General features: G+C 32.2%; 1 protein-coding gene across 1 annotated transcript; it reads left to right on the top strand.

Annotated features, from left to right (window-relative positions):
- Positions 1–201: 201 nt before the first annotated feature.
- Positions 202–935, top strand: LOC126892252 (uncharacterized). The gene is made up of 2 exons (XM_050661751.1): positions 202–246; positions 345–935. The coding sequence occupies exon 2, from the start codon at positions 357–359 to the stop codon at positions 933–935; it is 579 nt and encodes a 192-aa protein (XP_050517708.1). The 5' UTR covers positions 202–246; positions 345–356.
- Positions 936–13,555: the final 12,620 nt, after the last annotated feature.

Raw genomic sequence — 13,555 nt, 5'->3', positions numbered from 1 at the left:
AATAACTGTGACGTTTGCTCGGTATTTATGTTATTGTATTTAGTGTAGTTTAGTGTATTTATTGTGTAATATACTTTATCAAAATGGAAAACAAATCTGCGCAATATAAGTACTGTATAGTGCCGGGATGCAAAAGCACAACTGTCAGAACATTCAACAAACATTTTTTTACTCTACCAAAAGAACCAAAACGTCGATATTTCACAAAAAAGCATAGGTCTTTATGTCTGTGAGGATCATTTTGATGTAAGTATTTATCTAATTAGGTACCTATTTTCTACTTAAAAAAAAATTAGTTATCGTTTCATGAAAAGTGCCTACTTATACTTGTTTATTTGTTGCAGTTGGAACAAGATATGGATAACTATATAAAATTCAAGATTATGGGTGGTCCCAAAATTATTAAGTCAGGTGTTGTCCCGCACATATTTGATTGTCAACCAGACAGAAAACGAGCTTTTTCTCAGCCTGTGAGGGAAGCAGCCCTTAAAAGGGTTAAACGACAGCTTCTTGAAGATGCCGCTTCTACATCTAAGTCTGTTTTAGAGAACAATGATGATAAGAGACAATGTGATCCTAGTTTCACAAACTTAGTACAATCAGGACCTGAATTAAACCAATCAGCTTTACCTCAAAAACTGAATAATGCATCAACACAGACTCACATCAAAATAAGAAGTAAAGGTATTCAGTGCAAATTTCAAAGGAGTGTTACAGTCGGGCTGTCGCCATTGAAAATACATAATAAGGATGCAGGAACTTCACCTATAAAAGACTTGCAAATATTTGAAGATACAAAAAGTGAATCAGGAAGTTCTGTATTTGAAGAGTATAGTGAATATAGTGGTAGTGACGACTGCTGGTACAATGAAAGTGATTCTTTATCTTGTGATGAAGATACGAAAGAAGAGGAAGCATTCAAAGTTTGTCTTTGAAGTGTACAGTGACGAAGTTACAATACAGACCTAGACCGTATATGGGGCTACCAGAATATGCATTTTACACGTTTCAGTTAATGGAAAAATATTGTAAGACTCAAACAATGCATCTATTTTTAACTCATAAAAAGATAAGAAGAGGACAAACATTTATGTCTCTTGGAGATGATTTCGGCATAAGCGAAAGCAATGCATCGAGAATATTTGCAAAATCTGTTCCATTACTTATATAATGGGATTTATCTCATTATTTAGATATTTTAGAAATCCTTAAATTACCTTAAAGTATTCGTTAGATATTTATTTATAAAACAATAAATATTACGCATATTTGTTATAATAATTGCAAAGTAGAACACCTTAGTTAAAGTCCACGTTTTGCTTACTCAAGAAGGTTGTGATTATTCATTTTGACACACTAACGAGAATATATACAAACATATTTACAAAACGAAGTATTTGATAAATATGGGAACATGATCAGATTTGAGTCATTAGTGGGTCAGTCGAATTAGTTAGTTACGTTTGAGAGGTTGCTGCCGTTAGAGCAGAATAATGTTCTATCCTATCAACTGAATACATTTATATGGTATAAGTTTAACCAAATAAAGGAGTTATGAGTTCATAGTGCCTTCCTGTTAAACAAACCCCATTCCAGTATAGTAAATATCCAGCTACCATCATATGGCGACCCTTTTGAGAGACGAACTAGGACTTCTGAGGCAGTAGAAAACAACAAAGATGGCAAAAAACTGGAGGAAACGAAGAAAATTTGGGGTAAAGTACCAATCCTCATACTAATTGGTATCGATAGATGGAATGGGACGGACTATATGGAGCTGGAGAGGCCAACGATAAGGGAGTCCAAATGGTAGACGTCGACATGGACGAAGGTTTGAAGACATGGGGTCACGCCCAAACGTCAAGAGGACAAAAATGGAAAGGAATGGATAATACCTAGTGGACAGATGTGTAATCGTGAGTAACTTTTTAGCTATTTTTTTAAATTGCATATACAGTCTCACAGATATGAATAATTTTTAAGAATTTTTAATAATCATTTAAGAAGGACTAGAATTATTATTTATTACTTAAATATAATTAAATTAGGTCAAATTTTTCGTATATTATTAAGTTTTAGAAGTATTTCACTAATTTAGAAGATTTTTTTGAGAATTATATATCATAATATATAGATAATCTTAATCGATAGTTTTATTTTAATAGAAATATAACAATTCGTAAGTATATATTATATCGAAGAAATAATATAATTATTTTTAACCATACGAGTACGTAAATAAGTTTATTTTGATTGATGTATTTCTGCTTTTTCTGCACTTTTCGCATAAGGAAGTTATTTTGTTTATAACAGTATTTACTATTTTTAAACTAAGTACATACTTCGAGTATAATATTATGATGATATGACGTGTTTGACATTGAAAATTGAAACAAATGAACTACATAGGAATTCGCTAAAGCGACAATTTTTACGAAGAAAGTTATTATGATAAATAAAATTAACCTGAAAAATATAAGATATTAGTATTCGAACAATATAATTATGTTTATAAGGAAAGACAAAAGAAAGTATTTTAAGATGTTGGACAGAAATTGGAAAATTCAGCATAAAGGACTTATATTGGAGACGGAAATGTCTCAATCAATGAAAATTTTTGTTGAGAAATACAAAGAAATGCAAAGATTTTTACTTATGATAAATCTGACAATACCAAGAAAAGAATCCTAAAAAGGAAAAATTAAAAATGACTATGGAAAGGAAATTAAATTTTTTTTAAATGAATAACCATTTTCAATTTTTTTTATATACAAGGAGTATGATTATACCACGTACATAGGACTAATAAAATTCGTCCTCGTGAGAGAGCCCACAACTACTACCATAATGGCAGATGGAATGTTTATTGAGTAAACGAATTTAATCGTGAGAGAGTGAATTATTTTTATACAATGAATTGTGACGAAAAGAAAGTCAGTTAAGAAATGAGGATGAACTGATATAAGAAGAAAAATAAAGACAAAACAAGTTAAAAAAATACATTGAAGTAACGGAGTTATATTAAAGGAAAATTAAATCCCATTTAAGGAAAAAGACAAAAGAATTAGGAAAATTAAGACATAAAAAGTTATCTTAGAAGAAAGACAAGTATTAAGGATAATTTGAAGAAGATTAATGTCAAAAGATATGGAAAATAGAATTGAAGAGAATTTTGTACCTACAGTACAAAAAGTTACAGTACCTACAGTAAAAAGTAATATTTAAGAAGAATACTTTGTACGGCTTCAAGTAACATAATTATTAGTATAATATATAAAATAACTTTAAATTTCTATAATATAGATATACTTATTTTATTCGAATTAGGTCATGTAAGACTGTATTTCAATTAAATAAATAGAGATTATTTTTGTGACGTAAAAGTGACTATTAGCGTGAAGAAACTGAACTTCTATTTAGCTAGTAACAATAATTTAGATTAACTATTTAGCTATTGTAGGTTTTTCTCATTAGTATTTTTTATGTAAATAATTTAATGGACGTCCAGACTTAATAATAATTACTCAGCAATTGCAAGCTGAAATTTTCTTTATGTTTATAGGAGATTTTCATATTTCAGGAGATTTTCATTATTAGGAGATTTCCATGATATTTTTTCTAACAAAATATGGTCTATTTTTATTAACACTTTCTTTCGATTTTTTTCATAATTGAATGCTGAATGTTTTTTTAATACCGACTTTTTTATTTCAATTTTTTAAATATCGGTCGAATTTTAGTATAAATATTTTATAATAAAGTACAATTAAAGACAATAATTTAGACAATAAAAACCAACTCTTGTCAAGGAAAAGGTACAAGATGAAAATTAGAAGATATTAGCATACCCATTTCGTGTTTTGAAACTAACTGGATCTCACCTAGACTGAGTATATCAGATCAGACAAGAATTTAGGGATGCAAGATGTAGAAGTTTTTGTAAGCGCACAACTATCCATTTTGTCTTTTTGGAACAAACCTTCTCACAACTAAGTACGTGCAAAAGGACCGGAAGCAAATTCAAGGGTATAAAGTTGCGAAAAACTACCCACCAAGTAGGTAAGGGTTAGAAAATGAAGAATTTATGAAGTAAATGATAGATATAAATGAAGAATTATGAAAATAATACAAATATAGGAAGGAAGATATATATGAAATATAAAGTAAATTATAAATGATATAATGAAGAACTATGAAGAAGAAGAAGATTTATGTTTAATAGTACACGATGAAGAAAGTATTAAGTATAAAGAAAATGAAGAAATATGTAATTATTGTGAAGTACCAGACAAGAAGAAGAAAAAAAGAGATAATTTTTAATAGAAGAATATGTAAAATTTGAGAACATCAAAAGATTTGTCTTAAGGGTCTAGTAAAGAAGTAGAATTAACAAGTAAGTTCAAATGTAGGAGTTGTAATTTTTTTTAAACCTCTGAAATCAAAGTAAACTATAAAATACAATTTCTGAGTATAGATTTTCGCGAGTCATAAGAAAAGAATTAACTAAGAATAGACGATGTTTGATAATTAGTAAAATAAATTGTATAGATATGTAAATTTTGTTTATATATTATTTTGTAAAAATTTTTATAAATCTATACATATAACGTAGTCAGTTGATAATGATAGTAAGAAAATTTTCTTCTCTTCGGGGAGGAAAAAGGAAGCACGGTACATGGCTCAGAAAATTTTCTTTTCTAAGGGGGATGATATAATGGGATTTATCTCATTATTTAGATATTTTAGAAATCCTTAAATTACCTTAAAGTATTCGTTAGATATTTATTTATAAAACAATGAATATTACGCATATTTGTTATAATAATTGCAAAGTAGAACACCTTAGTTAAAGTCCACGTTTTGCTTACTCAACAAGGTTGTGATTATTCATTTTGACACACTAACGAGAATATATACAAACATATTTACAAAACGAAGTATTTGATAAATATGGGAACATGATCAGATTTGAGTCATTAGTGGGTCAGTCGAATTAGTTAGTTACGTTTGAGAGGTTGCTGCCGTTAGAGCAGAATAATGTTCTATCCTATCAACTGAATACATTTATATGGTATAAGTTTAACCAAATAAAGGAGTCATGAGAATATAGTGTATTCCTGATAGTCAACCCCATTCCAGTAGAGTAAATATCCAGTTACCATTATACTTAGTAAATATTTAAGATCTTGTATTTTTAATCCCCAAGTGAGTTCAGTTAAATTAAACTTACCCTTAGCATTTCGAGCTCGTTATAGTAAAGTATTTTGTATTATCGACTGATTAGAAATTGAAATTGAAAAACCATCAGATTCTGTTAAACAGTCCTTAACATGGTGTGAATACAAAAAGTGCAATACTCTAAAATATTTAATTGCTTGCACTCCTGATGGGATTATTAATTTTATTTCTACTGCTTTCGGTGGAAGAACGTCGGATGCAGTTATTCTTGAACATAGTGGTTTTTTAAATGTTCTTCCACCGAAAGTGGCGGTAATGGCTGACAGGGGTTTTAAACACATAGAGCATTTATTAGTTAGCAGAGATTGCCAATTAATTAGACCACCAAGTGTACCTTCAAGTACAAAACTTACAAAAAGTGAAGTATTTGAAACAAAAAGAGTAGCTGGTTTAAGAATTCACATTGAACGAGTTATACGTAGATTAAGAGAATTTGCTTGCTTAGCCCCCCATGCCTGTATTGATAGCAAATTGATATCACATACAGATAATATAACAAAAATTGTTTGTGCACTCATAAATTTACAGTCAGGAGTAAAATCGGGAAAGCAATTTTAAATTGATTTTTTTGTATATCTACTCAATGATTTTGTGATCGAAATACAAGGAAAATACAATCGAAATACTAGGAATTTTCAATTAAAGACGATTAAAATGTACTATTGTACTTAATCGCTTTCTTTTGAAAACCCCTCGTGAGTAATAGTACTTGTACGTTATAAACACATTAGTAATTTCTAAAGATTTATAAATTTCACTTTAAAGTAAATAAACCGATTGTAGAACTATGCAAGAATAGCTGGTAATTTCCATTTAAATACGATTAAAATGTAATATACCCGTAATACCTAATCGCGTTGTTTCCGACTGCTAGCTAGCCCGGTTGACCGTGGCCTCTGACGTCAGACGAATAGAAGGACGTTCAAGAGCCTCCTAAGATATTTGAATTTTATAGCTTTTTCAAAACGTCGTAATTAGCGTACGGGTTAAAAATATTTGTTTTTTTCGCATGCAAGTGTTTTAAGATCATGTTACCTTATGTTTTTTAATATTATTTTAATATTTAAAAATTTATGCAAGTTCCCTATTAAGTTTCATGTCAGCTAACATATTTTAATATTTCAACATTTTTTTTAAATTTTGGACCGTGTTGGGGGGAATTTTTCCATTCCCTCCCTCTCGTAGACCCGCCACTGGTTCTCTCAAAAAACTTTAGTAAATCGTAATTGCAACAATTTCAGTCCTTAAACTTTTTTCGAAAAGTTGAAAATGGCTGAGATATTGAACAAAAACCATTGCTATAAAATCAATCAGTTGTTACGCTCGCGCTTTTACGGCATACGTACTACCTTAAATATTGATTTTATCAAAAAAATGAAACAGATCAAAATTGTATAAAATTGAATTCTCTTCGTTTTTGCATAGATTCAAATTTGTTTCAAAACTAATAATAAACGAGATAATTCGATAAATCAATAATTATGCTCTAACTGTCATTATTTATTCCCCATAACTCGGAAAATAACGACCGCACGAAAAAAATTGTAATAAACGAAACAATAGAAAATCACGTTTTCAACAATTTTAGTTTTTGCACTTTTTGTCGAAAAGTTGAAAATGGCGGAGATATTGAGCAAAAACGGTTCTCGTTTAAAATCAAAATGACGGCTAACGCAACGGTCAAATTCAGTCGAGATTTTAAATTTATACTACTATTGACCCCCCCTAAAGATTAGAAAAATAAAATTTGGGGCAGCTCCTAATGCAAGGTCAAATGCTATTCCGACTGGGCTATGATATATCAAATATCAACCAGTATTAATAAATTAAGGGTTAGTCGAGATTAATATGTGTTTATTTTCGAAAAATTATTTACGATTAAATATTTTCACGGCAAACTTAATAAAATTTCACGTAATTTTTGTTGCAATTAATGTTTGGCTTAAAGAACTACGAATAAATTACAAATTAAAGCAGTTAGGTATAGGGAATGCTTAAGAAATAGAAAAGTACTATAAAATATCATTTCATTACAATACAAAAATACAGGGTATTCCATTTGAGAAAACTCAGAAAATACTCATTCCGACTTTCAACCAACCCTGTACACTAAAATTAAACATTTCGCTATATTATTAATTTTTAATAAAAATAGACTATATTAAAAATCACTTGAACATCAATGGAGTTTTTCATATCAAATCAGTACAATTCTACAGGGTGTGAAGTTTGCTACAAAATTTATAAATAATCTTAATTATCTTTTAAACTACCCTGTATAATATTACAAAACCTTATATTTTAAGAAAGAAGACAGCAAGCAGAATCTAAAAATGTAAAAATGTACAGGGTGTCCCATTAAAAAAAAACCAAGTTATAATCCACTTCCAGTATAACCGGAAGTAGCAAAGAGACCAAGATATTTTCATTAAATAGTTCATACCTCAAAACCTCTGTATTCCAATTTTCCTGATTCTTTTACCTTTAGTTCTCGAGATATTTCTAATAGGCCCTTTATCTGCCTCACCCTGTATATACAGTTGAATATAAAATGTAGATTATAACTTTATGAAATACGTCCACCAATAAATAGTCATTTCCTATTTATTAGGAACATTGACAGTAGGTACAGATTTGGGCTTATAATTTTTCGGAAACGGGTAGAACTTGCATTGACTTTGACTATTTCTTATTGTATTTTTAAAATACATTATACAGAATTTGATAATAGTAGGCAACCAATTATTCAGCCACGTGCTATTGGTAAACAGCATTTAGGTAGGTATATTTGTAAATTATAATTTTAATTTCGAATAGTTGATATTTATATTTTTTATTAATTATTAAAATAAAAAAGGTCGTAGAAAAAGCATAGTATTCTACTCACATGTAATGGCTATTACCTACTCTGATGAATTACGACACTCGCCTACGGCTCGTGTCGCAAACTTCATCATCGTGAGTAATAGCCATCATTACATGCTCGTTGAATAATATACTATTTTCTTATTATTTCCCATATTTTTAATTAACCTCCAAATCTCTGTACTTCTTCTACCTCCTATGAAAGTGTTGATTTTTTGGCAGTTCTTTTCCCATGATTTCTTCTATTGCTCTTCCCAGATATATTTTAGTCGACCTATTTGATTTGTTTGTTTTGTTAATCCCATCTAATAAAACATGTATTGATTGTTCCATTAGAAATTTATCCTCGATATAATTTTTAGGTCTACTTTATTCATTTTCATTTTTAGGTCAAAAACTTAAGTCATTGTTTTTTTAACTCTTAGAAAAATGGCTTGATATGAACATCTTCAGTTACATATTTTAATATGTAGCAATTTTGAAATCTAAGGTAAAACATAGATTATGTAGAAAGAGTTCGTACATAAACAAATCATGTATTTTGTTTGAAATAACAAGATGAATAATAAATAGCTAACTAACCCATTCATAATTGTCTTTTAAAATCAAGATCGATATCCTCTACATTACTCGTAAATTTTATAGAATTGTCTGCACATTAGACGAATTGGAGCTAAAATGTATATAATAGATCTTTTTTTATTCCGCAATTTCAGGTGGTTAGTCGTACATTTTTATTTACTGATTGGTTCTCAACATCTTCGGAAACTTTATTTTTTTCAAAAAACTTGCTTGTTTAAATGGTTCTTCTTCATTAAGATTGTTTTTAAATAAACAATTCCTATTTTTTTTGTATTGTAACCATTGAACCTTATGCTACTCAATAATTATTTTAGGTAAAGTCATTCAACTAACTTTATTTATTAGATTGTCCTTTTATTCACACTTTTGTACAGAGATATTTGATAAATTCGTCCATTCCAATTTGAGTTGCATAAAAGTTGTGACAAAATAACGGCTGTTTCATTTTTTTGTCACTAATATGCGGTATATAGGTCTGGATCCCGCGTATGAAAAAAAAGTTGATTAATAGCAAGCTGAAAATTTGTTAATAGCTTAAGGGTGTCTAGTCGGATAAACTTTGATATATGGGAACACTGGAACAGGGGCAGTTTTAATTGTGGAACAGGTTAAAAATTTGGAACAGTCACACCACGAAAACGGCACGTTTATTTTGTCCGACAGAACAGACTTAAACTCTCCGAACAGATATTAAACCCTCATGTAAAAATCAGACTGCTATTTATCACCTGTCATAATTCCTGTCATTTGACATATTCTACATGTTCCACTCATTAAAACTCGCATTTGGTGATAAATGGCAGTCTGATTTTTGCATGAGAGTTTAATCTGTGTTCGAAGAGTTTATGTCTGTTCTGTCGGACAAAATACATGTGCCGTTTTCGTGGTCTGACCGTTCCAAATTTTTAACCTTTTCCACAATTAAAACTGCCCCTGTGCCAGTGTTCCCATATATCAAAGTTTATCCCACTAGACACCCTTAAGCTATTAACAAATTTTCAGCTTGCTATTAATCAACTTTTTTTTCATACGCGGGATCCAGACCTAATACTGTACCCTGCCGAAAATATATTTTATTGTAAAACCTGTTTTATAAAAGATTCCTAGAACACCATCTGTATACCTTCAAGTGGTGTACAGATGTAATGTATACCTGCTCTCAACTGCTGCAGTTAGTGCAGTTTTAGTATGGTTTAGTTTTTGAGCTACGTTGACGTACAATTTTCTTGCAGTAGGGGAGACCTGGGAGACTTTGGACCAGAGATATGTAAAGAAAATAGATCTGGCTAGGGATATGCCACTCAATGCACCGGAGTGTAACGCCGATATCAAGTACGGTGGTCTAGCTATCTCTTGTCTGTCGTGCGAGTGTGAGCGTATCTACCAAGAGGTGGGAGTAATGAAACGACAGTTATACACAGGCGGCAGCCATCATATGCTAGAGAGAGAAAGCTAAACGCCGGTAGAGAGAGATAGATAGACCACCGACCCGAACTGTTCCGCGTTACGCTATTTTTCCGAGTTGGCCAAATCTATGAGTAAAAGATCTTTGCTTTGGACACGAGGAGACAATGGACGCATTCATATTTCCCGCTCTATTAGTAGCACGTGAATTTTAGTTCCTTTCTTATATGGCGCATTAGCCGTTACATTATTGACTGTATGCCGATCGACCGTGCGAAATTGGAGAAATTTGTGAAAAAATATTACCTGTTTTGGTAAGTCTGATGTAATTTTGGATTCTCATATTGCAAGGCATATTTTGATCATTGATATAGGGAGACGTCTCATATTTTGTATGGTGCTCCTTAAATGTTTACTGTTTGAGGTTATGCGATAATAACTGCTCAAATACCATCACCTTGACTAGTATTTTTGAAGCAATATTTTGTGCATACAAAGTAGACAATGGACAGTGTCCAAAGTCTCCTACGAACTTGTCATTTACCTATTTATTATTTTGTAGATTTAATAATTTCAACATGCCGAACATTTATGTAAAAAAAAAACAGAAAGAGATTTCGATCCGGAGGTTATGAAACGAGCTGCCAATGATGTATTAATTAATAACATGAGCATAAGGAGAAGCGCAGCGCACAATGAAGTTAAAAAAAGCAGACTTGCTATGTATGTAAAAATGGAAAAAGATGTTGGTACCGAGCATATGGAATTTAAACCCAACTTTTGTAAAAGCCAAATCCTCACTCCTGATATGGAGACAGCATTAGAAGAATATTTGCTTAAATCTGCAGCAATGCTTTATGGCCTCACGCCCAAATTGGTGAGCCGCCTGGTATTTGAATATGCTTCTATAAACTCGAGAAAAGTACCTAACAAATGGGAAGTGGACAAGATGGCGTCAGAGTCTTGGTTCACTAACTTTATGTGCCGACATCCGAAGCTATCTGTGAGAAAGCCCGAGGCAACCAGTTTGGCTCGAATGACCAGTTTTAACAAGACTAATGTGGAAATTTTCCAAAACAAGTTACAAGATGTCCTCAGTCGGTATTCCTTTACACCAGCCCAAAATTTATAATATTGATGAGGTAATTTCGACTTTTCATGATAAAGAAAAGGATATTGTCATTTTACTTTCTCTTTCAGACGGGCGTCACAACTTTGCAGAGGGTTCAGAAGATCGTGGGAAAAAAGGCGAGCATCAGATCGGAAAAGTGATTTCTAGAGAGAGAGGTGAACTAATGACTCATGTTGGGATAATTGGTTAAGATGGGAGAGCTCTACCACCTGTATGGATTTTTCCGCACCATAGGTTTAACACTGCTAGGATAATGAATGGAATTTCCAGTGATGGGGTTAGCATATCCCAGTGGCTGGATGACCTGCGAAAATTTTCTGAAGGTGTTGGAACATTTTGTGAAGCACGTTAAATGTATCTCACATGACCGTGTTCTGCTAATCATGGACAACCATGAATCGCATGTGTCACTGAAGGCCGTTGAGTTCTGCAGGGATAATGGGATTGTCATACTCACCATCCCACCGCACACATCCAATAAACTCCAACCGTTGGACAGGACAGTTTTTGACCCATTTAAGACTTTCTTCAACCAAGCAGCAGATTCTTGGATGCTGTTTCATCCAGGACAATCTTTAACTATATACGATTTGCCTCTGATGTGTCTTCAATCATGGGATAGGGCAGCTAATCCAGTGAACATCAAGTCTGGATTTAGGTGCACGGGGATTGTTCCATTTGACCGAAACATATTCCGCGAAGAGAAATTTTTATCTTCTGCAGTTACGGATCGCCCGATATCTGAACCTGTCAATGTACATTCTGCAACTACAGCTGTGGACCACCAGGCGACGTTGGACTCGAATGACAGGTCCCCAACTACTTCAGTCCTACTGCGATCAGAGAATGAATCACGCAACGTAACACTGTGTTCTTCAAAGCAAGCCGAACGTACCTTCATATCACCAGAGATCATTCAGCCTTTCCCAAAAGCGCCTGATAAAAAAGGAAATTCGAATAGAGGAAGAAACCCCGGCCGATGCATGATTGCAAAGGACACCCCAGAGAAAATTTTACTTGAAGGGAAGATAAAAAAAAAAGAAAATAAAATTCAGGCAAAAAAGAGGAAAGTTGTTACAAGGAAAGTTTTGCAGGATGAGTCATCTGAGGATGAAAGCAATCTGTTAAAACACGCAGATCATTCATCAGAGGATAGTTTCGACTCTAAAGAAGATTGGGAGGATAGAGATATTTCTAAAGGCGACTATATAGTTGCGAATGTTTATGGGAAAGCTTGCGTTCGAAAATACGTTGCACTTGTTGATGACATATTTGAGAAGGAATATGAAGAAAGATTTCTTAAGAGAAATATTCCGTCACATAGATTCAGTTTTACCTCCGAGTCCGCGGCTATAGTTGGCTTCAAAGAAGTTGTGACTGTACTGCCAAAACCAATTGAGGACAACAGGCCAAGATTTCAAGGAATGGTCTATTTTAACATTGATTTGACGGGGTTCAGTTTGCAATAACTTGTTTCACTGAATTTTAGGATCAAGATCAATAATATTTTTTACTCAAGATCAATATTTTTTACTTTTATTTATTATATCCTTTTTGAGATCAGGTTTAGTTAACAGAAAAATATGCATATATTCGCTTTAAAACATAGATTTTTATTATACTTCCACTGTCCATTTTCTCCCTGACTAGTCCATTATCTCCTCGAGTGGAGGAGACAATGGACAAGCTGCACGGTAGATTTTTTCTACAATATTTTTAATTACTCTTAAGATTTTGGAATGAGACTAAGAAAACAGGACAGCAGTTAATCAAAGTATACAACGAAATCGTCGTCGTTGTTTAAATAGCATTTTTAGGGATTTCAGGGCTCCTAATGTAAAAGTGGCCAAAGTCTCCCAGGTCTCCCCTATCACGTACCGCATGTCAATGTTTACGTTTATACATATAGTTAAAAGCTGTCCACTTTATTCTCTAGCTATTAGTATGGCAGAAATTTCATTTAGTTGTTATACCTTCAACTGATTTCAACAGTATTTTACTATTTTTAAGTTACCAATACTCAAGATTTTCTTGTAATTATTCAGTAGTTTATAAAGGATTTTGTAAGAACCTCCACCATTTTTTAAAATATTATGCGTTTCATAATTTTCTTGAAAATATCAAGTTGGTTTTATTTGGAACAGTATTTTATTCTACAGCCGTGTGAAGAATCATTCGTTAGTTGATTTAAAAAATAAATAAAGTCATATACGACAAATTCATATTGAAAACAAAGAAGAAGAGGCAACGTATGACATTCCGCATGTGAGAGTGTATGAGTGTACGTTCGGAAACATCCACTTGAGTAGTTACGGGTTAATCAGTGAATACTGA

The sequence above is a fragment of the Diabrotica virgifera genome, chromosome 1 (genome assembly GCF_917563875.1).
Source record: "Diabrotica virgifera virgifera chromosome 1, PGI_DIABVI_V3a".
Lineage (NCBI taxonomy): Eukaryota > Metazoa > Arthropoda > Insecta > Coleoptera > Chrysomelidae > Diabrotica > Diabrotica virgifera.
The sequence above is the reverse complement of the archived record's forward strand: the minus strand, read 5'-3'. Positions and strand labels throughout refer to the sequence as shown.